The following is a 26,147-nucleotide window of genomic DNA, read 5'->3' as shown; positions in this document are numbered from 1 at the left end:
AACAATCTGTTAAATATAATTTGTAGAGTCTCTCTTAGGATCAGAGTTGTTATTTTTGGAAAAAAAAAATCATGATCCAATATTCAATCACACGTATTCTAGTTTTAAATGTTTCCATTGTTATTTGTTTGTTTATATTTTTTGAAAAACACGAAAAACACCTTATGAACCAACGTATATAGGAATACGGTAACATTTGAAATGATATAATATATGTTGAAAAATGAGCAACTAATCAATTAAAGAAAGAAAAGTTTCTCTCTTAAACAAGGAATATAAAATAAAATTACATTAAGGGCATTTGTCGATAAGCTTTTAAAACTCTTTATTGACATTAAAAAGCCATAAATTTATGGCTTTTGGAAAAAGTCTTTTCTTTTTTTGTCTAATTCTACCTAAAAATTTAATGTTTACCAAATTTTTTTTTTAATTTATTGGCTTCTTGAAAATCCAATAAATTAATAAATCATTTAAAAAACACTCTCAAACACCTCTAACAAAATATTATCAATCAGACAAAAAGATATGTTTTATTAAGATAATACTTTCTAATATGGAACCTAGAGAATACAATAATAGTATTCTTGCGAAATAATACATTCTTTCATTTATTAAAAAAACACAACTTTATAATATTAATAAGCCCACAATATATAATGATTTTTCTAAAAATTACTAGCTAAAATTTAAATGTATAAATAATTATTTATTTATTTTCCTTTTTCATAAACAATTGGCAAAATTTTATAATATTATTCTAAAAAAAGAAAAATTACGAATTTTATTATTAATTACCTTAATTTCAAGATGTCTTGTAAAAACTTTACTGAAAAATAATAATAATAACTATACTCTGGAAAACGAAAAATACTATCGTTACGTTGACAGGATGATGGTCTTCCACATTTTGGACTACGCCAAAAAGCCATTTTCATCTCCTAAATCAGTTGATGGATAGAAATACCAAAACACATGAGAAAAGGGTTGAAATGGAGTTCCTTCCTTCAACTGCCAACTTCCCACATATTAATGGCCGTTGCTGAAGCTGGCAGCACAAACCCCATTCTCCAAAGCATTAATGTGGAAGATTTGGCACCCACACCCACCCCTTTATCAACATCAATGCCCTTCTTCACTCTCCATTATCAAACTCTGTTTTCACGTTTCTGATTTTCCCCAATTTCTGCTTCAGTACAATCGTTTTTCCTCTCTCATTCTCTCTAGTCTCTCCCCCCACACACTTTCTCTCTCTACAATTACCAATGCCGATCGCCGGCCCCCTTTGAATCTGTGACTGTGATCAATCAAAATCCTTTGCGGTTGTCGGTTTTGATTTTCCTTGAAGAATTTTGACTGACATATACAATTCTTCAAACTTTGTAGTATCCCACACTCAAAAAGGTTCTCATTATCTTGACCCTTTATTTTATCGTTCTTCAGATTTATAAAATATTTTTTTGTTGCTGGGTAGATGAACAAACTTTTGACTGAGTTTACAAAGCAATTTCCATATAAATTTAAACTTTTTCGAATTAGGGTTCTTCATGCTTCACTTTTCATCCTTATTATAGATGACACACCAAAAAGGTAGCTCTGATTTAGGTACAATTCCTACCAGTAAAGTTTGTCTGCTTTTCTTTCATTAAAGTTTTACGTTCTTCACCCAAAACTCTAGTGTAGATGATAAATATACAAGTTACCTAAAAACTCTGCAATTCGTGAGAAATTTTCCATTTTATCTGGTGCATTCATTAAATTCAGAGGCGAGTGTTAACTCATTTGATCTAAAATTGCATATTCGAATCAAAACCATCTTGTTTTCTCGGAAGATATCATGGTTGGTAACATTGAAGTGATGACTTCCAGTCTATTCCAAAACGGGTCGATTTCAAATCATAATAGTTTAGAGGAAAAACTAGATGAATTCCGAAGAGTTCTTGGTAAATCCGATGATGATTTACTCAAAATAGTCGGAGTTGGGGCAGGTGCATGGGGAAGTGTTTTTGCAGCTTTACTTCAAGATACCTACGGAAAGTTTCGTGACAAAGTTCAAATCCGGATATGGAGACGGGCAGGTCGGGCAGTCGATCGGGAAACAGCAAAACTCTTATTTGAAGTGATCAATTCAAGAGAAGACGTGTTAAGAAGATTAATCAGGCGATGTGCGTATTTGAAATATGTTGAAGCTCGATTAGGAGATCGAGTTCTTTATGCAGACGAGATTCTGAAAGACGGGTTTTGTTTGAATATGATCGATACGCCACTTAGTCCCATGAAAGTTGTGACTAATTTGCAGGAAGCTGTTTGGGATGCTGATATTGTGGTGAATGGTGTTCCATCGACTGAAACTCGTGAAGTTTTTGAAGAAATTAGTAATTATTGGAAAGAGCGAATCAGCCCACCGATTATTGTGTCATTATCGAAGGGTATTGAAGCTGCTTTAGATCCTGTTCCTCACATAATTACACCCACGCAAATGATCAATAGAGCAAGTAAGGATTTTTTTTTTTTTTTCTTTTTACTTAATCATGATCTTGTTTCTTGATTATCTGATTATGATTATTCAAACTATAACTCCGATCATTGCACAAAAATGTTGTTTTTGGTGTTGAAATGTACTCCAACAATACTCCAAAAGCACACCATGTTCGTGAACAGTAACACACACAAATGTTGATATAAACTTATAATATTCACTTTTATACCAAAAACGCCAAACTTATTTTCTACACATTAAATCTTAATATATGTAACATAAAAAGTAGAAAACTAATTGGTATATAATATAATCATTAAAGAAAATCTGATCGAGAGCTTTAAGACGATTCCAATATTGAGTGTGATAGTTAAAACTTTTGGCGTACATTAAAAAGTTGTCATTTTAATTTTAGCAAGTTTTGATTAACATAAAATATATATGTAGTATTAGTTATTAAAAAATTGAATACATGTTTATTGATATTATATTTATGGTGAGTGTTGGAATTAAAATAGATATTGTTGCTAATAATTAATAAATCATCATTTTGCTGTATATTTTTTTTTGTTGTTGTAGCGGGGGTACCCCTAGAGAATATTTTATATCTTGGTGGCCCGAACATTGCTTCTGAGATTTACAACAAGGAGTATGCAAATGCTCGAATTTGTGGGGCCGAAAAGTGGAGGGTCCCACTTGCAAAATTTCTAAGGCAACCACATTTCATCGTATGGGACAATAGTGACCTTGTCACACATGAAGTCATGGGAGGTTTAAAAAACGTCTATGCAATTGGAGCCGGTATGATTTTATCTTCCTTCTTTGTTACTTAAATTCCCATTATTGCACTCAATTCAAAATAAAGTTTATGCAAAAGGGTTATTCTCTCAGCAAACCCTGAGTTGACCCACACTATATCCTATCAGCAACATCATGTCAGATGTAAATCAAGTACACAACAGTCTGCTAGGTGGCTGACGTAACACTGTTAATTTTTTTCTTGATGTGTATAGGAATGGTGGCGGCCCTAACTAACGAAAGTGCGACAAGCAAATCCGTGTACTTTGCACATTGTACATCGGAGATGATTTTTATCACTCATTTGTTGACAAAAGAGCCCGAAAAGCTTGCGGGCCCGTTGCTTGCTGACACTTATGTGACACTTTTAAAAGGACGTAATGCATGGTATGGTCAAATGATTGCTAAGGGAGAATTGAGCCTAGATATGGGTGATAGCATCAGTGGTAAAGGGATGATCCAGGTAGTATTTTACTAATTTTGGCAATCTCAATATAAATTTACTGTCTTTACCCCTTTAGCAAGAGCTTAGAAACTTATTAGGCTTTTTTCTTTTCAGGGAGTGTCTGCGGTTGGAGCATTTTTTGAACTTCTGAGTCAATCAAGTTTAAGTGTTTTGCATCCTAACGAAAAGAAACCAGTAGCACCAGTCGAGCTATGCCCAATATTGAAAACACTCTATAAAATACTCATAAAGAGGTGATGGTTTTCTTTACTTTGTACATTTTTGTGTTAGATGTAAGAAATAGCAATGTGTAGTTTTGTTTAAGAAACTATAACGAACAACTAAAAAAAAGTATTTTGTTATTTTTTTCACTTGTTCAGGGAACAAGGTCCTCGAGCAATTCTTCAGGCATTGAGAGATGAAAACTTGAATGATCCTCGTGAAAGAATCGAGATCGCTCAGAGTCATGCGTTCTACAAACCATCACTTCTTGGCCAGCCGTAACTGCTTATAAGATTTTTATGTAAACGGTTTCTGTAACAACTTATGGGAAATTATTTACATATATATTATATATAGCTTTAAAGCTTTCGAGCATGGGAGTGTACTTTCAAAAGTTAAGTTGAACACATTCGTATCTTTTTCTATTCATCTTAATTTATTAGAAGTAATGTTTGTTTACTGACTTGGATCACGTGTTTGTCCCATTGTTGATGGCTATTATTTGATTCTCAATCTACATCAATTTTTGTTGTATTCTTCAACTTCCTTTAGGGTTAATGTCATTCTTGGTCAACAAACTATTGGTGTGGTCATGAATGTGATGGTGACAATTGACAGGACCAGTATTCTTCAACATTGCAACCCTTTTTGTGAACTTGAAGAAGGTGGGAGATGGACAGTGTTCTACATATCTTGAACACCATTAAACATAACAATAGTAATAGATTTTAAAATCAATAATTAATTTTTAAAATTTAAAACAATTGATTTTTAAAAGGAAATACTCATATGGACACCGTGTCAATGACACGTGGACTAGGTCAGATGACCAAAAAGCCATGTGGCATGCCACATGAGTAAGGTAACCAGATGACCCTTTCACAGTTGTCAAAATAGCATTTTTGACATCGACTTTGAAAGTTTGTTGATATGTAATGCTTAAAAAAGATTGATTACCAAATAAGATCAAATTTGAATATTTTCATGGGAATCTCATATCTGTCAAGGGTTCCATGGCAAACTTTGGAAGGGAGGAACCAAAAAAAACTTAAAAGAATATTATGCGTGAAATTATAGGTGGCAATTTTATTATAAGTTTAAATGATACATAATTTTGATTAGGGTGGTGTTATAAGTATTAGAAAAAGTATCTTATGCTATCTTAATTTATCAAATAACTAATAAGATATAAGAATGTTTGTTTCTCATTTATCATGTTAAGTTGTTAAGTAATCATGATTTGACAAACATTACAAAAAAACCTTATTAACTTATTAGTGTGATATAACTAGTAACAACAATAATATATTTCCATTGGAATGAGGAAATTGTTGAATTCATATCATGGTCAATACAAATGAGGTAATCAAGGCTATCAAATTGTGGTTGATATGACATTGTATTGACACGTCAGACATTTAGACAAATATGACACCACATTGTTTTCCCATTTTATCTACTCAAACTCTAATTAAATATGATTGTGCGATATTGTATTTTATTGATTTTAAACTAAAATATTTTGTAAATGATTTAGTGGGTCATATTTGATCCTTTTTGCATAATGTCATCATCCAAATATTCTAGGTTTACCTTTGATGTCAAATACCAAAGGGGTTTTGTTTCAAATCCATTATCTTGTTGTAATGGTCTAATAAGAACAATTATACGGATTAACACAAACATCTAGACCCTTGGAATATCTACATCACTCCAAGAGAGGGGCATGGATCCCACTCAGCATGCACTCTTATCCGAAAACTTATATAAAAAAATGTGAACATAAGAAAATTTAACCCCTAGATTCCATTGACAAAAAATAAGACCTGCTCATTTTTTAAATTATAAAGATCTAGCTCCTCATTTCAATCAAGTTTGAAGAATTGTCAAATAAGGAAAGGGAAGAGGAAGTATCGAAATTTTTTGAAGGAAAACTTTATAAAATATTGGACCCAGTTCGATTTTTTCCTAAATCCACCACTAATTTAGACAACAAAATTATAAATCAAGGCTTTAACTGATACTGTAAATATGATTATTTTCTCTTTATAAAAACTATTAATGGGTCTATGTGGTGTTATTAGTTTACTTTTTCTGAATACAGAAGTATGTATTACCACATCTACCAAATGGCAAATGTTAGTGTATATTTACGCAGAATACAGAAGCAATACCTCCATATACCAACCAAGAATAACAGTAAACAACTATCAACATCACTATATCTCCCATAGGGTTCACTATCAAAACAAGTATATATATCTAGCATGTCAATTCTAATACCGATTCATTCTTTCACTTCTATATAATATACCCCTCTTTGTATATAAACAACCATCAACCAGCCATACCTATGAGTCAAACTATGTCAGTTTCACCACACCACCATCTCCTATCTTTTCTGCTTCCTTTTTCCTACATTCAAATCAAATTAAAACATATATGTATATAATGATAATCTCATAAAAAAAAAATTATAAAAGAAAGGGTACCTTCAACAATCTTGATTCCTAGTGCCTGTGCAAGTTCTATTTTGCGAAGTTTAGAGTAACCTCTTAATCCGCGTTGCCTAGCAATAGCCCGCAAATCATCTAGTTTATAACAATCCATACACTTGTTTGCCACATCAGCACCTTCAATTAATAGGCATGGTGATCTTGAACTTGTCTGCAACATTAATGGTGAATCATTAAGTTTCTCTCTCCTTTTGTATATCTTGGTAGAAACTGAGACATTTTGTTCTTGGAGATCATCTGGATTCAAGTTTCTGTCTGTATATGCCTTTGGTATGGATGATGATTCTATGGAACCTATACTTTCATCATCAGTCTGGTGCAATCAAATCAATAGAATATTAATAAAAATATATATATATATTATATTATACAATGAGATTCTTTAATTTTGTATCTAAGAATAAAAACCTACCTGGGACTTGATTTTAACTAGCTGATATTCCCACTTCTCCATGGAGCCCCGAGAAAGACTCTTATACTGTATAAAAAGTATCACATCAAAAAACAAACACTTGAATAGTACGATTTTATGTTATTGAAACGTTTTACAAATTTAAGCACCACATAACTTACATCTTCTACTTCTTCAGTCTTGACTCTTGTCTGTGAAATTTTATGTTTCTCCAATGAAGAAGTGTTGATGACTTTTTTGTTTTTCTCCATTTGATTAGCATTTGAAGAGCTTCCTGTTTGTTTTTTCTCACTAAACGGGATGTCTGAATGCATTTGACAGCTGGAGCTTGCAATACTTTTGATATTATCTGCAAGCTTTTGATTTTAAAGGGAAAATAAAACATAAAGGAGATTGTCTCTTTTAGAGAAGTATTTGTTACATATATGATATGTATCTTATGGCATAAAATATAGGTTAAGATAAGAGTAATATGCATTGTCAACCAAGTATACTGACAATAATGAATAAAGCATAAAGCAGATATACAGGCAGTACTAGTAGTCTTTCAAAAGTGGACCCCACAAACACTTCAACAACTACTTTATACCTTTTAACATATATCTTGAAAGATTAAGCATGGCATTGCACTTGCATATGCTTTATTGTTTAAATATCTGCTTTATACTTTATTGTTTGTATATCTGCTTTATCTGTACTATATAACATGAGAGAGAGAGAGAGAGAGAGGGATCTGGTAGTGTCCAAATACTAGACCTGTTTATCTTTCTTTTGTATGTAACGATGGAAAAGAGACATGAGCATATCAAGCATGCTTTCAGCTGGTTTCCTGGTTGTTGTTGACAAATAATCTCCAGCATCATCCTTTAATTTCCTTATTGATCGATCAAGAAAATCAATCTCCTTTCGCAAGCACATAGAATACATATTTGAAAACTCTTCATCAGTGCAGGCGAGTTGACTCAGTAAGTCCATAAGTTCATCTTCAAGCTCAATGATGTCAGTATCTGCTTTGCTTATCAAAATCCTTAGCACCTCTATGCAACTTATCTCATTTACAGCCGCCTCTTCTGCCACATCTACAGGTTCAGTGAAGAAGTTTGTAACATGAAACTAACATAAATAAATAAGTAAAAAGTGAAGTAATTTGACAGTGAATTACCATTAGCAAGACAAAATGCACACTGGCATCCATCATTTCTGCAATCAGTGTCTTCAATTGCTGAAAGCAATAACAAAATGACATAAGACATTTAGTGATCTCTCTTATAAATTTGAGATTTAGAGAGATAATAGAATGAACGTTGAAGGAAAATATATGGAAACCTTGATAATCAGGTGGGTCCCAAAGGCCATCCATAGTTCTGGAGACAGGTATCTGAAATACAGTTAAAGCAAGCTCTAATTAACCTTCATTTAAGTGATGTCAAAATTATGATCGTTCATCCTACCACATCAAGAGGTAATCTAGCAGATGTCCAAAAAATTCATCAGAGTAGCATGAAAACTAAAACGATAGAAAATACCTTGTGCTACAATAGTCCTCACAGTATGTTGTTTTGACTTTAATAAATAGAAGATATAAAAAATGTATAGAATCCAGATCCCATTGTAACAGTTTGAAGAGGATGGAAGGATTGCATTAGAAAAGGAAAAAGGGGGAAATGAAAAACAAGTAACAAATTGTTGTTTGGATTAGTAATGGAAGTCACTACCAACAAGGTCAGGTATGGTAATCAATCAGATTCTAACAAGAACATTAATGGAAAATTTGATATTCCATAAATCAGAAATCAAATGAATCAAGATATCACGAGAAGTATGAGGTAATTACAGAGACTCTACAAAGATATTTGCTAAAGGATAAAGCTTAAGTGTCAAAATCCAGTAGAACCGACAAATAAATTAGTAGTAATCCCCTCCCCCCTTCCAGAATCCAGGCCGCAACCCAAAACCCCGGACACAATAGGAAATTTTTAAATAGCCATGTCATTTCTTGATCACAGAGACTTTAATCAATCGACACACACGATGATCAAACACACATTAATGATACATGAACTGCAAAACTCATATCGATGACATCAAATACAAATTTCAACAGAACGAAGTAAACTGACATCGAAAAAATCAACAAGAACAAGAAATCTAGATGCAAATTGAAGATATTTGGATGATGTTACCTTCGATTCTGATCGGAAAACGTGCAACGGAAGGGAGAATTGTTTTGATTGTTCGGAGACGATGGAAATTGCGAGTATTTAGGGTTTTGAATTTATTGAAATTGTACGGATAGAGTGTTGGAGAGGAAGAGCAGGAAAAGATACAGTGCTCCGAAGGTACTGTTAAGCAAAGTACATGCAGAGCAGAGCAGGCATGGTGGCAGTGTCGTAATTTTCAATAAAAGGAAGTTTGTCGTTATTGTCACGTGGACCTATGCAGATATTGTGGGGACTATTGAGAATGATTGGTCAAACTTGATGATCGTAATCGGGTGTGATTCTGCTTACGGATAATAATGGGTTCTCGGACTTATAGCAAGACACGTGGATTAAAAAGAAACTCAACCCAACCTCATATGTAACGATCTAAATGATTTCATCAAATACGACTTATCACTAGGGAGCTAAAAAAATTTATCATATGCACAAGTTTAAAGGTTTTTTGTAATATTGTATAATTTTTTAAAGCATAAGTTATTATTTATGGCAAAAATTGTTATATATATATATATATATATATATATATATATATATATATATATATATATATATATATATATATATATATATATATATATATATATATATATATATATGACTTAAAAGGATATGTTACTTTTCTATTCTGAGTTATTGAGTCTTTTATAAGCATTCTAGTAATTCAATAAAAAGTTAGTCTATGAATGACTAAAAAATCATAGCGCTTGGCAACTGGCAAGGATAAAATTACCTATGAATCATTAAGTATTTCTCATAATCGGTCAACATTTGAAAAGCATCTGAACTATTAAAGTTTCCTAAAATACATCTTTTGCTCTAAAAAATGTATCCATCTCTTTGAAACAATATCTACGACGCATCACTTCTCCTTTTTATGTTCTTTAATCCACGCCTCTAAAGTCTCAAACTATAAACACCCTTTGTATGGGTTAAAAGGTATAATGTTTTCTTTTTTAAAATATTAAACCATTTTAAAATTCATCAAATGGAAAAATATCATTAATTACTTTTATTAGAAGAAAAATGGCAAGAGTGGTATGATACATGTGATAAGTTGTGGTGTTTTAGCTTAACCATCGACATAAATTTTTCAAGCTCTCATCGGCGTATGGTACACTACGCTGAATCATAAGGCTTTAAAGATGAAAGTAAGAAGAAAATGAATTGTTTCAGTCATACTGAGGTGGAATCAGCGTGAATCATCAACAGTGATAACTCATCAGCAAGAAATGGTTTAATCCTTACATCATAGAGTTAGTTACAATCTAGAATCAAAGATTCACTGTCAATTCATTATGGTACTATGTCATACCTCAGATTAGGAGGTCAGGGACATGAATAACCCTTTGGCATTTAAAGACCATACAAGTAACTATTACACTGATGACTATGCAATCAGGGTAAGTCATTGGGTTATGCTCAATGTTTCAGCAGAACATGAGACTTGATGCATACGGAAAACATGCTTTTAGGGACAAAGTCAAGTAAGGTAGTCAGGCGATGAGATGTTTGTTTGACATGGAGGGTTGTTTCTTTACGTGTTCTTGTCCAGATAACCAGAAGGTCAAGTGCGCCCTAAACCTTCTTAGGTTGGGGGCAAGGGATCGGTGGAGATTGGTGACTAGTTCTTATACTCCTTAGTAGGGGGTGCGAAAACTTGGGAATAGTTCTCGGAGATGTTACGTGCAAGGTATGTTCCCCTGGTAGAGAGGGAGAGACTGGCACATGAGTTTCTGGATCTGAGACAGACAACCAAGTCGATGACGGAGATCACCAAGATGTTCACTAAGAGGGCTTTGTTCAGTCCTAAGTTCACTGCTACAGAGCAGGCTCAGATGACTCGGTATTTGAGCATGCTTAAGACAAATATTCAATAATTCGTGTCCATCCAGCGTTATGGTTCTCTCGATGAGCTTCAGGATGCCACGAGGAGGCGAGAGATTGAGATAGGGACACAGGAGAGGGAGCAGTATTAGGCTCCGGATCAGTCCCAGCCTGCAGCGAAGCGGTTTAAGTCTGTCGGCCAGAGTTCAAGATCAGTTGGAGGGAGACACAGATCTGTTCCATGTCGTTAGTGTGGCGAGGAGGGCGATTTTGGTAGAGACTGCAGGAAGAGTGTGCGAGTTAGTTTTCATTGTGTCAGGAAGGCCACATTAGAGCTCACTGTCCGTTTCTCAAAAAGGTGTGGGATCCTACACCCTTAGCTTGGCAGTTACCCGATGGTCGTCAGGGGACCGTGGGGGTCCCGATGACCGAGACTTAAGTTGGTAGTTCTTCTAGTTAGATGTTGTGGTAGTATTGGTATTTATCTGTAATTTTTTTTGTTTCGAGGTTCAGATGTAATCTTAGATGATTAGTTGAATGGAATTATGTTATTAGCTCTATTCTGATTGAATTCTTAGTATGAATGGATTGATTATCTTTATCCTTGATTATATGTGTTTTGGAATGTATGAATGATTTGTGGATTCAGATCCTACCATGTATCAAGATATCAGGGGTTGGAAACGAGAGGCAGAGTTTGAGTTACTCTTGGTTTCGAAGGACTATGTAGTTCTCAATTTCTAGCATATTTCAAGTAGGGGTGAGTGGAACCTCGTGGCAGGGAGACTTTGTACCAAGGTTCGGTTCTCAGTCAGATTTCTCTAAGTTCCAAACTTCTGCGTAATTGCTAAATATTCGAGTTTCGCGACAAGATCACAATCAGCTGTAGGATTTTCCCTTCGATTCGTATTTATTTTAGTCGTGATAACGTCCATAGGACGTGCTTGTGCTTAGGCCCTAAGGTGTTAGGAGCTCAGGTTGAGGGTTTGCTTGTCTGTTATCGTCTGATCACGGGTAAGCCTTATTGTTGACGGTGGATAACTCATTTGGGCTATTGAATCAGAGTAAGAGTGTGGTTCAGTTCAATAGGAGATCAGTTAATTTTCATTGCAGTGATGCCCTTTTGGTGCAGGAGTAGAGTGTTGGTGTTTAGCTGAGAAGCTCGGAGACCAATTGATACTGCAAATTTTTGGTCGTCTTGGTCATTGTGGGGGAGTGCATCATGAAGTAGAAGCGGAAGCTGATTTCGAGGATGAAATCTAATTTAAGTGGGGGAGAATTGTAACATTCCCTTTTAATAAAAAAAATAATAATAATTAAATGAATAAATAATAATCCCTAAAACCCTGAGATGTATTTTTTTTTATATTTTATTTTATCCCTAAGTCGTATTAAATTAGCAGGGTGTACACATTGGGTATTAAAAGTTATATTTTCTAGTATATAGGGTCAAAATTGTAACATGCAGACTTGAAACGTAAGGAATTTTGTAAAGCAGGGGTTGTAGTGTAAATATTAGACCTTATCTAAACTAATATGTAAAGTCAGGGACCAAACTTGTAAAAATGTATCAAAGTTTTATTTGAACATAGGATTTGAACCCGTCCTTTTCCCCTCCCATTTTTAAGGTTCATGTAAATCGAAACCGTAACACTAACATCACCAGCCACCACCTTATCACCCCTCCAACTTCCATCCGCCGCTACCTTCTTATCATCGCCGTAAGCCACCAACCGAGTCGAGCAACCGTCGTTATTCCTGTTGTCGGCGAAGACAAGATCCGTAAGACCGACATCGTGTCGGTCAGGGAGATCGGAATCGTTGTGGTCATTGTTGCTGCTTTTCGCGGTTGGATCGCACACATTCTTCCTTGTTTCTTCCGTTTGCCGATGCTTCATTATGTCATTACTTTCGTTGCCCCTCCGTTGTCCTCCTCCTCTAAGACCAAAGTACAAGCGTGGTGGGTGTTTTTGCTCGTGTATGTGTGCGTGTTTCAGTATGTTTGGCGTGTGTTGTTAGCCGGAGAACAAGAAGACCACCATGGCAGCCAACCATGGTGGTTGCCGCCATTTCTGCTCTTTCTACCGCCATTAGCCACCATAAGTGGTGGTTGTGTGTGTTATAGTGTTTATGTGTGTGTTTAATGGTTTGAGATTGTATGAGCATTTCTTAGCCGAAGAATTGAAGGAAACCCACCACCACCACCACCACCACCATTAAAAATGGCGGTTGCCGCCATGGACCGTCGTTGTCCACCACTGCCCGAGGTGGCAATGGGTGGTGCTCGACCTATTAAGCACCAAATTATATAAACAATTAACTTTAATCCGAGTGGCACATGTTTGGGTTGGAAACCTTAATTAGGGTTTAGAAAACCCTAATGTCAAGAAACCTTAGTTTTTGGAGTTAGTGGAGGCTCGCATTAAAACTATTAATTGAACTTAAAATAATACTTAATAATTATCTACAATTAACTTAATGCAATGTTGGAATTAATGGATTAAGTCCTTAACGGGTTACGTGTGGAACACTAACCCTAGTTATCATTTTATGTGGAAATCCTAGAATCAGGAAGCTTTATTTTGGAAATTGATCGGGCACGTATTTGGGCTGTTGATTGGATTATTATTTCACCCGAGAATGACTAAGTCAAACCTTAATCAACCACACCTTTAAGTGATTAAGTCCTTAATGGATTAAGTGTTCTTACTTAACCCTAATCGTCATTTTATGTGAAACCCTAATTGTCATTTCATGTGAGGTGGTCACTGTTGCAAGTGACTATCGGGTATTAACTCAAGCATCTTCCTATAGGTGATTGGAAGTGAGTCGAAGCTGGTAGAGTTCTTCGTCACTATGGTGATTATCTATGCGCATATTGAGGTGAGTTTCGCCTCACTGTACCCACGGGTCGAAGGCACCAATGTTGGCCCACTAGTTTTGGTTATCTATTAGTAGAAGGATGTCCTAGGGACTGTATATAGTCATGTAGGATATACTAAGGACTCTTGATCTAAACCCTCTTACATGTTCCTTGTTTGGTTGTGATTCTAGAGTAGGATCACCTGTCCGGGTGATTATCTCACCTCTGAGTATATACAGCCATACATTCCTTGGATTGTTGATATTTAGTATGTTGTTATGCTATAGTGATCTGTGAGATCTGTGTGCTGGTATTGATTAAGTTGTTATGTTGTAATGATCTGTTAGATATGTCTCCTGGTATTGAGTATGTAGCTTTGTGGTAACAACCTATAGAACTGTATGTTATATGTGCTTGCTAATTATCATCTATGGAGTGCCCTTATGGACCGTCTGTGGTCATGTAGGATAGCCTGAGAACCATGGTCTAGTTTCTCTTGTATGTTCCTTGTTTGGTTGTGGCTCTAGAGTAGGACCATATGTTTGGGTGGCTATCTCATCTTTGGCTACAGTATGGTTACACATTCTATGGGGGTAGCTGGTAGTGGGACTGTATGTTGTGAGAGGATTAGTGGGTAGTAGTGAGTTGTATGATTACTGTTTTCATGTATTATGTGCCTACTTTATCCTGATTGTTTATATGTCGACATTTTGTGTTTGGTTTGGGTTGAGGCGGTCCTGGTTTGTGTGATAGGCCAAGATACTCGGTGTTGGTCGGCTGTAAGTTGTAGGCACGGAAGCTCGAGAAGAGCGGTGCGGTTGAGGCGGTAGGCCAACAAACCTATTAGTATGCCAGATATGAGCTGAGGGCCAGGGAAGGCATGTCAGACTCATACTGAGGACTCATGAGCATTCCATATACGAGCTGAGAGTCAGGAAGGGCATGCTAGACTCATACTGAGGGATTAGTAGTATTCAGTTCGATGACTGATCAGGTCGGGGAGCAAGCCATACATAAGATGTGGGCCCATAGGGAAAGCCAGACTTATGTTTTGGGCTCAGGGGTAATCCAGTCTGTTAGTTGTGGACACATTGCATGCTATCATTATATTTGTGTTATTTGTTTTGTATCGATATTTTGGGGGAAACTAACTAAGATTTAGGCTTACAGTTTTGGGTTATGTTTCAGATACCTCAGACGATCACGGGAAGGCGAAGGCTTGATCGTGCACCTCCTCGTGTTTTGTGTTATGATTTTGGAAAAACTATGATATTAAACATGTTTTGAAAACTAGGTTGTAAACAAATATGATTTCTGGTTGGTTTTAAAAAGTTTAAATTTTTCATAAATTGTATGGGTGTTACAACGTCGTGGCCACAAAATTTCCAAAACTTAAATAATGACACTTTAAGAACAACATGCCAAAAACTTAGCGTTACACACTTCAAGATATCCAGGCTTGAACTTGCTAATAGATCTGGAGAATAAGAGTTGCATCAAGTGTCGCCATCCATGGGACCACGCAACAAATGGTCACTGGTAGTGATCCAATCGACGACTCTTGTTCGATTCTGAGAATGCAATCTTTAGAAGTTCCTACAGACACACCTTAAGTAGCAACAATAGTAAAAAAATTGAAGCATGGTGACACCTTCCGGTCCGAAAAATTCAATCTATGGGAAACGAAGTGGAACTCACAACCAAAGAACAAGAAATGGAAGAATACAAAGCCTTTAAAAGGTATAAGGCCATGAAAAAACGACGAGTAGAAAAGGAAAATTAGAATGCACATATAGAGAAAGATTGGGAACTTATGTCCATTCATAGATATAGTTCAAGCAATTCTAAATGCAAAGCAGGAAAGAATCGACGAAATCACGACAAAGGTGAACATGTAGGGAGAGCGAAGAATGAACCAATGAAAAAGATGCCACAAAGTGTTGTAGAAGTTAGAGAATACAATAAAGCCTTTGATAACGTTAGCTTCAGGAATCCACTCATAGACGATATCAATGAAACGCCAATCCCGGTGGGGCTCAAAAGGCCCAAAGTAAGATGTATATTGGTACTGGAGATCCAAATGATCATGCCTCAAACTTCTAGTGGGCCGTCAAGATGATTCCTGTGACATCCCCAAAATCACGGCCAGAAAAGACCGGTTTTGTTTATACTTTATTTCAAAATCAGAGTTATCTTTTAATAAAAGGGTTGCGGAATTTTGTCCCAAAACAATAATATGATAAAGATTTATCAAAAGCATTTCCATAGAAATGTATTTCATTAAAAGACTCGGGATGTCATGTTCGTACAGATCAAAAGTATAAACAGTACAATATAAGCCTTACTACATTATTTAATATCTACAGGCCTATATCCGTAATCCCTCGTCCAAAACATCACACCTATGCTCATGCGCCACTACCTGTAATACATAAAACTGAGTGGGTCAGGCTTGGGAGCCTGGTGAGCACATAGGGTTTTCAACCCACAATAAATAAGTTTATTAATTTCATCAATCAACAATAACCCGATTACCCGTTCCCGTTATCCTCACTTGACGTCCCTAAACACCTATCATAAGGGACCTAGCCTAAGGATCATCATCGGGACGGACACTACTGCTAAGGAGATTCCTCAGCAATAAATGTCCTAATAGGTAACCATGTGGGGGATGGAGTACATCTGGTGAGCACACAGTTCAAATAAACACACAGTTCAAATAAACACCTACAGGTTGCGAGTCTGCTAGTGTTCCACTGGACTGTCTAGAACAGTCTGTGGTCGTCATCTATACTCCGCTAGATGACTGGATCAACAACAACAACATCGAGGCCTCTCATCATTTTATCACACATCACCTATTACATCTACCCATGTTTTACCCCAACATTTTCGTAGATATAAAATACATATACAGTTTAAATCATTGAAAACATGTATAACAACGTTCATCTAGCATAGCTAGCAAGTATTCAGATAATATGCACACATAGCACGTAATTTATATAAAATACTTCATATCTATGTGTAAGTTGAAAGTAACTATACACTCACTTGAAAAGGTGGTGATTCCGAACTCAGACAGCGCTTCGCTTCTTAAATAGAATTTTCTTCGACGAAACCTAGTATTATTACCACTAGAGTTTAGTGTATTATTCGCCGAGACTAATTAATAGTCTAGCTATTATTATTATTATATAAGCGTTAAAAAAAATACTTATATAACCCATAATAATAGCCCAAGTATTTATTATAAGTTCATAATAATAATACTAATTTTAAATATAAGCTATATTAAAATAAGGTAAGCATAACTTACTTACAAGGGGGTTTTAGCTAGGAGTCGGGCTCTGCAGGGGCAGAACTTCGTCGCTGAATCTTTCTAAGAAAGATTCGTGCAGCGCTTCAGCGCTCACCTTACTATACTAAACTACAGAAAGAGAAGTCGAATCACGAGGGACCGAAATGCTCGGGGGATAAGGAGAGAAAGACTCTTGAATCAAGAGAATGGTGCAAGAAATATGAGAGCCCAAGGCTCTTATTTATACTAATTGAATTTTCAAAAACTACCATCCATAATTACTTAATGACATTTTAGTTATATAAACAACTAAACACCCCTCTATAATACTATTTTAAATGGATTTAATGATATTTGTACTAAACTAATGTCGAAAGAACTCAACATTAGTCTTATAATGACCGCATCGTCGATACCTTTCTAATGATATATACATATGTATATATATATATATATATATATATATATATATATATATATATATATGTGTGTGTACGTATACAAGATTTATACTTTATTTTAATACGTAAATATGCTATTATAATTTGTAACTCGTTCATACGAACTCCGTTTTTGACGTTCTTTATATCCACGCGTAGGTGGGGACGTACTCTACAACTTTTGTTTAGACTCCGTCGGCTAATTTTGACTTTATTTTTAAAGTTATATTTTTAACAGGTCGGGACATGATTGGTCTGTTTAAAATCTCATAACTTCTTCATACGAAGTCAGATTTGGGCGTTCTTTTTATCGATGTTCTTAGTTTAACATATTCTACGACTTTTGTTTAGATCGCTAAGGCTAAATCTCACTCTATCATAAATTCACTATTTACGCTTCCCGGTATCGTGTCGGTTCTGTCGTGAAACTTCGACGGGTCATAACTTCTTCGTTATAACTCGGATTTCGGCGTTCCTTATATGCACGGAAACCTTGATACATATTCTACAACTTTATGTAGAGATATCGGAATTATCTCACACTTTAATTTTGACGCTCAGTTTTATTCTTTATTAATTATACATTTATAATTAAATAATAAACACATAAACACACATAATTCACATAATACTCAAATATTTCACCTTTATTACTTCAAAAAGAATTACAATGGTTGACCGAGACTATTACATTGACAAAAATGCTTAACCCTGAAACCCGGGCGTTACAATTCCTATGGATCCGAAGTTATGGAGCCTTTACTTTGTTGGAACACACATATGGGTCAACACAATATTGGCTAGCTAGTCTTCTTATGCATCTATAGTTTCGAAGAGTTGTATACATAGTTTTGTAATAATTTCATATAATAATGGAGAATTCAACAACATGCACATATTATTCATTTGTAGGCAACGGGACGGAAACAAGGCATATTTCAAATGGTTCAACAAAATAAGCACGAAGATGCCTACCCACGACAATCTCATGATTATAGTTGGGTTGTTTGGAGGGAAGTTGCTCAGGAAGATGGTGGGAAGAAAATGGCAGAATGTCGAAGAAATGATAGGAAGGTTAATAGTTTCCTCGAGCAAGAGGAAGAAAGTGCTGAGAAAGCCCGGGTGGAGAGAAGAACTAAGTCTAAGGTAGAAAAATATTATCCTTGGGCTCATAACCCATCCCTTGGAAATTCCCATCGTGTAGGAAAGTACCATAAGTTTGGTTACATAGGGAATCAAAGGAAATGAAGTTGTGGAAACAGTCAAAGACCCATATCCCAGAGATCCCAACCAGTATTGCGACTTTCACAAAATTTTGGGTCATGCTACGACAGACTGCGAGAGTTTGAAGAGGGAAAGTGATAAGAATAAAGAGTCGAAGCAAAAAAGAGATCTTAGACCGGAAGAAGGATAAGATAGTCTACGATGTGGAAGTAATGATGATTCGATGGGAAAGCAACAAGATGCCAATAAAAAAAAAAGTGGAGCAACTAAGAGTTCACACACAACAATCTGATATCACCAAACCATCAAGGCACCGAACCCCTCATTATCAAAGGCTCGATCGGAAAAACCTTGATCCACATGATATATGTCGATAATGGAAGCTCGATCAATATTTTGTACAAACATTGCCTGCACAGTTGCCAAAATATGTTAGAGTTTTCATTAAACCAAACGTCATGTGTAGTAGGCTTTGTCGAACAGTCGGCGTTTGCGGAGGAGGAGGTGGTGGTGGCAACGGTGGTCGGCGGTGGTGGAAAATGAAATCACATTAGGGTTAGAACTTAGAAAACGTCTATTAAAATCAATTTTTTTTGTGTTTTCGGAAAAAAAAATATCAAAATATTTTTATATCTTTTGTTTTTTGAGAATCAAACGGTTTTTTTTTTCTTAAATATCATTTTGTCTACGGACATTAAAAAAAAAAAAAAAAAAAAAAAAAAAAAAAAAAAAAAAAACTTTTCTCAAAAACAACCACCACTTTAATTTCTTTAGTGGCACTTTGATTAATCTTCATGTTTAGAAAGAGATTGGATTACATTGCAATTTTTATATAATAATATTAATTGATTATAATTATGTGTTCTTGGTGAATCTTCATGATTTGAAGGAAATTTGTAGATTAAATTACAGTTTTGTGTATTTTTGAAATTGTTTATGTGAGAATGATAAAATGGCAAACTTCCAACAAATTCACAGCTTACCAAACAACCACATATTTTTAGAGTCATTGAATCATTCAGCATTTAATGTAACAAGATATTAATTTCTTTCACCTATTTGCTTTTCATACTTTTTCACCACTTCCCGACTCCCTACAGTTTGGCCGGCAGGTCAAAGAGTGACAAATGTCACATTAGTTTACACTTGTCAATCAGTATAGTTAAACCACATCACATTTTAACCTTAATTAACCTCCGTTTCTTGTGTTTTAAATTTGATGAATTGATTGAATTCTGTTTAAATTATTTTTTTTTGGAATTCAAAGTTAGAATATATTCATAATGGATTCAGTTGGGAAAAAACAAATCAGGAGTCTGGACTCAAACTAGGCCCAAGGGGAGAAGGATGTCTAGGAGGGTTCAATTTTTCATAATATTAAACATTGGAAAACCAGTAAACAATCAATTTTTTTATTCTGTCAAGTTAAATTAGATTATCAATTTTCTTGAACACACCCCTAGTGTGACACAAGTTAAGTATAAAGCACATACCTTCGAACTTTATCACAGATTAATTTGTAAACAGTAAATAGGAAAATTGATTAGAATTTTCCCAAGTTGTGGCCTAAAGTCCTCTCATAAGAATGTGCTACTTGATTCTTTGAAGGCAACTTCAAATCACATAAAGCAATTCATTAGGGATCAAACGAAAATTCAAGAATTCAAAGTGCTATTTCAATACCAGAAACATTATCCACCATAAGAGTTTAACAAAAATCTCATTACCAATAATCTACCAACAATATCAAAACTTGATAAGAAAACATAAGATGAACATAACATTGTATAAAGAAATAGAAGAATTAATCAAAGAGTGAGAAACCCATGTCATCATCACTCTCCTCCTTCTCTTCCTTCTTCTCCTCAGCAGCAGGTGCTTCAGCAGCTGCTGCACCTCCAGCTGGTGCTGATGCTGCTGCAGCACCACCACCAAAAGAGCCACCACCACCACCACCACCAATTATCACCTGCACATAAGAGACTCCAAGTATTTATATGTAGAACAGTTTTTTGGTGTTTGAATAAACGACTAAAGAGTCTTACCTAACAATTTAACCTCACAAAACAAATGAGCTACTACTAAATTACTCTTAGCTTCAAATTTGATGAATAGTCAATTTATCAGTTTTGGTTAGAAATTTTATAAATAAATCTGATATTTAAAACCAAAAAAAACAAGGGAAAGTTGTAAACAGAATTACAGATGCTCAAATATTTTGATTTTATGTTCAAGAGATAGCAGAACAGGAATCGCTCGGATTAAATCAAAATACATAGTAAATTGTGCACAGTGATTGTCGTCTACTATGTCAGAGTTAGATCTAGCGAAATACGATACACAAAGATAATAGATACGTTTAGTTCTAACATTTAAATCAAATGTACAAAGCAAATTCACCATGATTAAGGACTAATCAACGATTTACCAGCATAACCAACAGCGACATTCAAAGTTGACATAGAGACAAACAGATATGAACAGATCAAAGCGAAATTATACCTGAAAAACAGCAGAATCGGGGAGGACATAGCTGAAAGAAGACTGGATGCCACCGGAAGAGTCGCAAGAATAAGCGGCCTGAACAAGAGACCTCTGAAGAGCGTAGGTAGAGTCGGCGGAGCCTTCAAGGTCTCCCTTTAGCTGCTTGGCAGTCCATTTGCCGCCGGAGGATTTGCAGACGAATGTGAAAACTCCCATTTTCCGGTGCTTCTTCGTTGAAATCACAAGCAGCGGCTGTATGTATAATTCGTGAGAGGGAGGGTCGTGGTGATATTTTTCGATTTATATAGGTGTGTGCTTTAAAGAGAAGCAAAACCCTAACTACCATCTAAAAGACAATTTTGTCCCTAGGGTTAACACCCTCGTGGCCTCGTAACATTGGCTCAAGATCCATAATCAACCTTTAATCTTGCTTTATTTTTATTACTATTACTATATTCTATTTATAATTAAAATAAAGGGTCTAACGACAACTTTATTTTACATTTGTTGTAACTCATTTATGTTAGCAGTGACTGATGGTACTTATGTAGTTTATAAGTAGCAAGTTATAATTATTTGCCCTCATTGTCTTATATAAAGGATTGTCATGTACTTTTGTATCACACATTCACATTGTCTAATGAAAATCTTTGCAGCATCATTAACCTAAGCTAATTTGCCTTACAACACGATATCAACACTTTGCTCGAGCTTTGAAGCATCATACTCCACATTTGTCGTTTTATTTTCTCTAATTGTGAAATAAATCTTTCTTGATACTCCTTAACTCCATCTTTTTTTTTTCCATTTGGTATTATTTTGGGAAAATGGAAAATTTTCCTACATCAAAAGGGAGATAGAAGAATTTATTGGGTATTGTTTATTTTGATGTTGATTTTTTTTTCTGTAAATGTTTTCAATGTCACATAATCACAATACGAGACCTCTAGGGATTTAAATTTCCTACATCAACAATTTTTTTGATGGACACATAAATTACAGTAATGATCATTGTAGTCTTGATAACTTATCATTTCTTTTGTCAAAAGATCATGTCACAAATACCCTCCATAGTTCATATCCATCATGCTTTACTATGATTATTACCAACGTTGGTATTAATGACATTGTATAAAACAGTTAGTGGGACAAACATAACTTGTGTCTATATATATATATATATATATATATATATATATATATATATATATATATATATATATATATATATATATATATATATTACCCGTGCTAAACGACGGGTGTGAATAGTTTTTTCAAAAAATTAATTTCTAAAGGCGATTAGTTCTTTTGTGCAGATAGTTTAATCCATCTAAATAATTACCGATAAAATCTATGCTAGCAAAAACGAAATTAATAAGAATTAAAAATGAAAAGTTTGGATTCTTTACAAATATATGTTTAAACCGGAACCGATGTGAGTGGTTCTGATTCCTAAAGTTTGGAAAGGATAGCGTTCGACTCTGGTTCTGATTTTTTTTTTTCTTCTAGAACAATTACCCATTGACTACCCGGTGAGCCGATGATTAAGGAACTGATGTCACCGGTTCGATTCTAAAATCTAAAGATCCGCTGGTTCTAATTTCAAAATTCTATAAACTATCGATTCCAAACATTTAAGGGGGTATCAGCCAACGCCCACCCCTTGTTTCTATTCGTTTGATTTTGATTGGTGCCTTTAAAAATAGAGTCAAGTTCATTATAAGAGTTTTAAAAAAATGGTTATATTAATCGTAAATTGGATCATTTCAACTTATGTAAATAAACACCTGTTAAATACATCAAATATAAAATAACTATAGATGTCACATTGAAATGTTTGTAACCAATTATAGCCTTTATTAAAAACCATTAGGTGACTGTATTGACAATGATAGTTTTTTTATAATCATTAATTGTCGTAAAATGCAAATTTCTTTCACCATTATATTACTATAATTGAATCTTTATTCATCCATTTATATAAAGACAATGGTTCATATGTGGGTCAAATATTTCACAAATTTTTATTTGAAAAAACATCATAAATGGTCCTTGTGTTTTCCCAGATTCTGAAGTTTAGTCCCCGTGGTTTAAAAATCTCATAGATGGTCCCTGTGTTTTCAAAACTTTTGACGATTGGTCCTTATTGCTAACTCCGTTAACTTTTGTTCGTTAATTGAGGGGCATTTTCATCATTTCACACCACAGGGACCATTTATGATCTTTTCAGTTATTTAAAAAAAAAATGAATTAATATGCAAATGAAGGGTCCTACCCTCCCTCTCTAAATTATTTAAATCCAGTTTATCCAACGTGAGAGAAGCTAAACTGTCAGGGATTAATTTGATAAGATCATTGCTGTTGATGTTGAATTCTTTGAGTTCAGTTAAATCGTCGATGGAATCGGGAATCTTGCCGGAAAAGTGATTTTCGTGAAGCCATAGTTCCGATAACATTAATGGAACCACTCATTCCGACTCCTGATTGACCATTTGGCCAAAAGATTCTTACACAGACTCGTTGAATGTCGCCGGAATTCCACCGGAAATCCGATTCATCAACAATTTTAGATCCCCAAGAGACTGCATAAGTACAAGAAATTCCGTCAAAGTTCAGGCCAAATTGTAACTCATCAATGAATGATTCTGTAATTGGGCGGAATTCTGAAGATCAATCGGAATCGACCAATCGGTGGTAGCTTTGAGAGGGTTGCTATCCAAAGCTAAAACCTCTAAACTGTCGAGTCCAAGGAAGAAATTCGACGAACCTGAATCAAATTGGCCATAACTGAAATACGCCCACCTCAAATCCATCAACCCATTTAACGGAGGTAAAGCTTCAATGAACTGATTCTTTTGAAACCTAAATTCGTAAGCCTTGACAATTGATTTAAATTACTCCGGCAAAACACCCTTCAAGTTCATACCCTCAGCAAAGCGGGGTCCCACCCTCTTCGAATTTCCTCCACCGTCGAATGAGAAAAACATCAAAATCTTGATTCTTCTTCTTCTGAAGCTTCATATCTGGAAAGGGGGTCGATTTTGATTTCATCTTCAAACCATATGCGTTTTGTAAACCCATATTGAAATCAAGTTTTTTTTTCTAAACCCTACACATTAAAACCATAGCAGATGACGAATTAACGCTCACAGATTCAATCTCACCTTTCGAACAGAGTCTGAATCTGAACACCGAGTGAACCGAGTGATGTTCGACATTTACTGGCTCAACAACACACCCACCGGAGTCTGCAGGCCTTGTTATTCTCCGAATTGTTCATTGTTTTCTTCTTCGTTCCATCTCGCTTCTTCGAAATTGTTGGAAAAACAAACAAACCCAAAATCCCAAATTCTTTTATAAACAAAGTTCTTAAATTTTGGTAACCATCGTCGTTGTATTGATAAGATTCGTCATCTTCTTCAAAATTTATAGTGGCGAAATGGATGATTGTAGCTAAAGACGAATAAACGGAAAGTGGGTGTTGTGAATCGATTTGGGAAACACCCATTTGAGATGGATCTGTGAATTGGATTAAATTAAGTGATATATTTGGAGAGAGACCCCTTTGCATATTATTTCATTTTCTTTTAAATAACTGAAAAGATCATAAATGGTCCCTGTGGTGTGAAATGATGAAAATGCCCCTCAATTAACGGACAAAAGTTAACGGAGTTAGCAATAAGGACCAATCGTCAAAAGTTTTGAAAATACAGGGACCATCTATGAGGTTTTTAAACCATGGGGACTAAACTTCAGAATCTGGGAAAACACAGGGACCATTTATGATGTTTTTTCTTTTTATTTATACTTTTCTATTTATATTTTATGTAAATTAGTATGTTTGAACTTAAATTAGGTCAACTAAATAGCGTAAAAGTCAATATGATTTAACTATAAAATAAAAATTTTACACCAAAAAGATAAAGAGTGCAAATAATACATCATAATTTGTTTTTATAAGGTGTTGTATGGAAGAAAAACTAAAACTCAGTCATATATATTTCCATGGGGCAATTTGACTTTGTTATTGGTGCCTTTGTAGGTTTTGTAATGAATATATTTTATTCTCTTGCACAATTTAATTCTTCTTAGTCTCTTACGTACATTGGATTTTGATAAAAAGAAATTTATGTAACCAACTTAAATGTTAGGATTTTTTTTTGTTTGGATATCTAAAGTGAATACGTGAAAAAAATAAATATTATATATCAATAACTTAAAGATGTTTAATACAAACTTCTACCGAATACAAAGAATAAAATGTAACATGGTTATATGATCATACCAATTCAGTAAAGATTGTGTTGGGTACTATGTACTGTAAATTCGAAAACACATTTGATTTTTTAATAAGTTTGGCAGGTATAAATTACCCCTAGTGCTCTTCTTTTCATGTTTGTCATATATAAAAATATTGTGTCATATTTACATTTTACAATGACAGTCTGATCATTACACACCGATCTTTCCAATAAGTTTGGCAGGTATAAATTACCCCTAGTGCCCTTCTTTCCACAACCCAATCCTCTGTTTTTCTCTATTTCCCCCATGTTTCCATAACAGCAAAAGTCATTTTTTGCTCAATTAATCTAAGAAATGTCTTTAAAGAGTTAAAAGATTGAAAAGTTAAAAAGTTACCACTTCACTCTGTTCATTAGCAGCAACTATGTGAAAGGCAGTAGTACGTTGAATAAGAGATGGATCTCACTCAAGAAGACACTTCACACAACATTTGTGGGTATATTATTCATGTTGTCCATTTCCATATATCCATTTTGTGTTTCATCATACATAGAATCAAGCATCAAACTTGCTTCACTTTTTACGGCCTGCATGTTAAAAGGAACAAACATCAGTTCTTCTTTAATCGAGTCTTCTACTTACCTGTTTGACCCATTGGGACAGTGAAGATAAAAA

The 26,147-nt window shown here is 34.9% G+C and overlaps 3 protein-coding genes across 3 annotated transcripts; 1 reads left to right on the top strand and 2 right to left on the bottom strand.

Annotated features, from left to right (window-relative positions):
• The first annotated feature begins 953 nt into the window (after positions 1-953).
• On the top strand, positions 954-4,405 carry LOC145015495 (putative glycerol-3-phosphate dehydrogenase [NAD(+)] 1, cytosolic). Its single transcript, XM_078973976.1, has 5 exons — positions 954-2,492; positions 3,056-3,277; positions 3,490-3,737; positions 3,834-3,973; positions 4,100-4,405. Exons 1-5 carry the CDS (start codon positions 1,835-1,837, stop codon positions 4,221-4,223), a joined length of 1,392 nt encoding a protein of 463 aa, XP_078830102.1. The 5' UTR covers positions 954-1,834; the 3' UTR covers positions 4,224-4,405.
• A 1,696-nt stretch (positions 4,406-6,101) lies between these two features.
• On the bottom strand, positions 6,102-9,225 carry LOC145014076 (uncharacterized). Its single transcript, XM_078972445.1, has 8 exons — positions 9,053-9,225; positions 8,196-8,247; positions 8,032-8,091; positions 7,626-7,948; positions 7,031-7,225; positions 6,870-6,935; positions 6,434-6,770; positions 6,102-6,356 (listed from the first exon to the last, which is right to left on the bottom strand). The coding sequence occupies exons 2-8, from the start codon at positions 8,227-8,229 to the stop codon at positions 6,334-6,336; spliced, it is 1,038 nt and encodes a 345-aa protein (XP_078828571.1). The 5' UTR covers positions 8,230-8,247; positions 9,053-9,225; the 3' UTR covers positions 6,102-6,333.
• An 11,172-nt stretch (positions 9,226-20,397) lies between these two features.
• Positions 20,398-21,521, bottom strand: LOC145017922 (60S acidic ribosomal protein family). Its single transcript, XM_078975868.1, has 2 exons — positions 21,246-21,521; positions 20,398-20,712 (listed from the first exon to the last, which is right to left on the bottom strand). Exons 1-2 carry the CDS (start codon positions 21,441-21,443, stop codon positions 20,548-20,550), a joined length of 363 nt encoding a protein of 120 aa, XP_078831994.1. The 5' UTR covers positions 21,444-21,521; the 3' UTR covers positions 20,398-20,547.
• Positions 21,522-26,147: the final 4,626 nt, after the last annotated feature.

The sequence above is a fragment of the Lactuca saligna genome, chromosome 9 (genome assembly GCF_052625555.1).
Source record: "Lactuca saligna cultivar CGN05327 chromosome 9, ASM5262555v1, whole genome shotgun sequence".
NCBI lineage: Eukaryota > Viridiplantae > Streptophyta > Magnoliopsida > Asterales > Asteraceae > Lactuca > Lactuca saligna.
The sequence above is the reverse complement of the archived record's forward strand: the minus strand, read 5'-3'. Positions and strand labels throughout refer to the sequence as shown.

Coding starts and splice junctions, on each gene's coding strand:
- LOC145015495 (XM_078973976.1), top strand. CDS start 1,835: ATGGTTGGTAACATTGAAGTGATGACTTCCAGTCTATTCCAAAACGGG. Junction 3,278..3,489: donor CGTCTATGCAATTGGAGCCG/GTATGATTTTAT, acceptor TGATGTGTATAG/GAATGGTGGCGGCCCTAACT. Junction 3,974..4,099: donor TATAAAATACTCATAAAGAG/GTGATGGTTTTC, acceptor TCACTTGTTCAG/GGAACAAGGTCCTCGAGCAA.
- LOC145014076 (XM_078972445.1), bottom strand. CDS start 8,229: ATGGATGGCCTTTGGGACCCACCTGATTATCAAG. Junction 8,092..8,195: donor GGACCCACCTGATTATCAAG/GTTTCCATATAT, acceptor TATTGCTTTCAG/CAATTGAAGACACTGATTGC. Junction 6,357..6,433: donor AGGAATCAAGATTGTTGAAG/GTACCCTTTCTT, acceptor ATTTGAATGTAG/GAAAAAGGAAGCAGAAAAGA.
- LOC145017922 (XM_078975868.1), bottom strand. CDS start 21,443: ATGGGAGTTTTCACATTCGTCTGCAAATCCTCCGGCGGCAAATGGACT. Junction 20,713..21,245: donor CCGATTCTGCTGTTTTTCAG/GTATAATTTCGC, acceptor TCTTATGTGCAG/GTGATAATTGGTGGTGGTGG.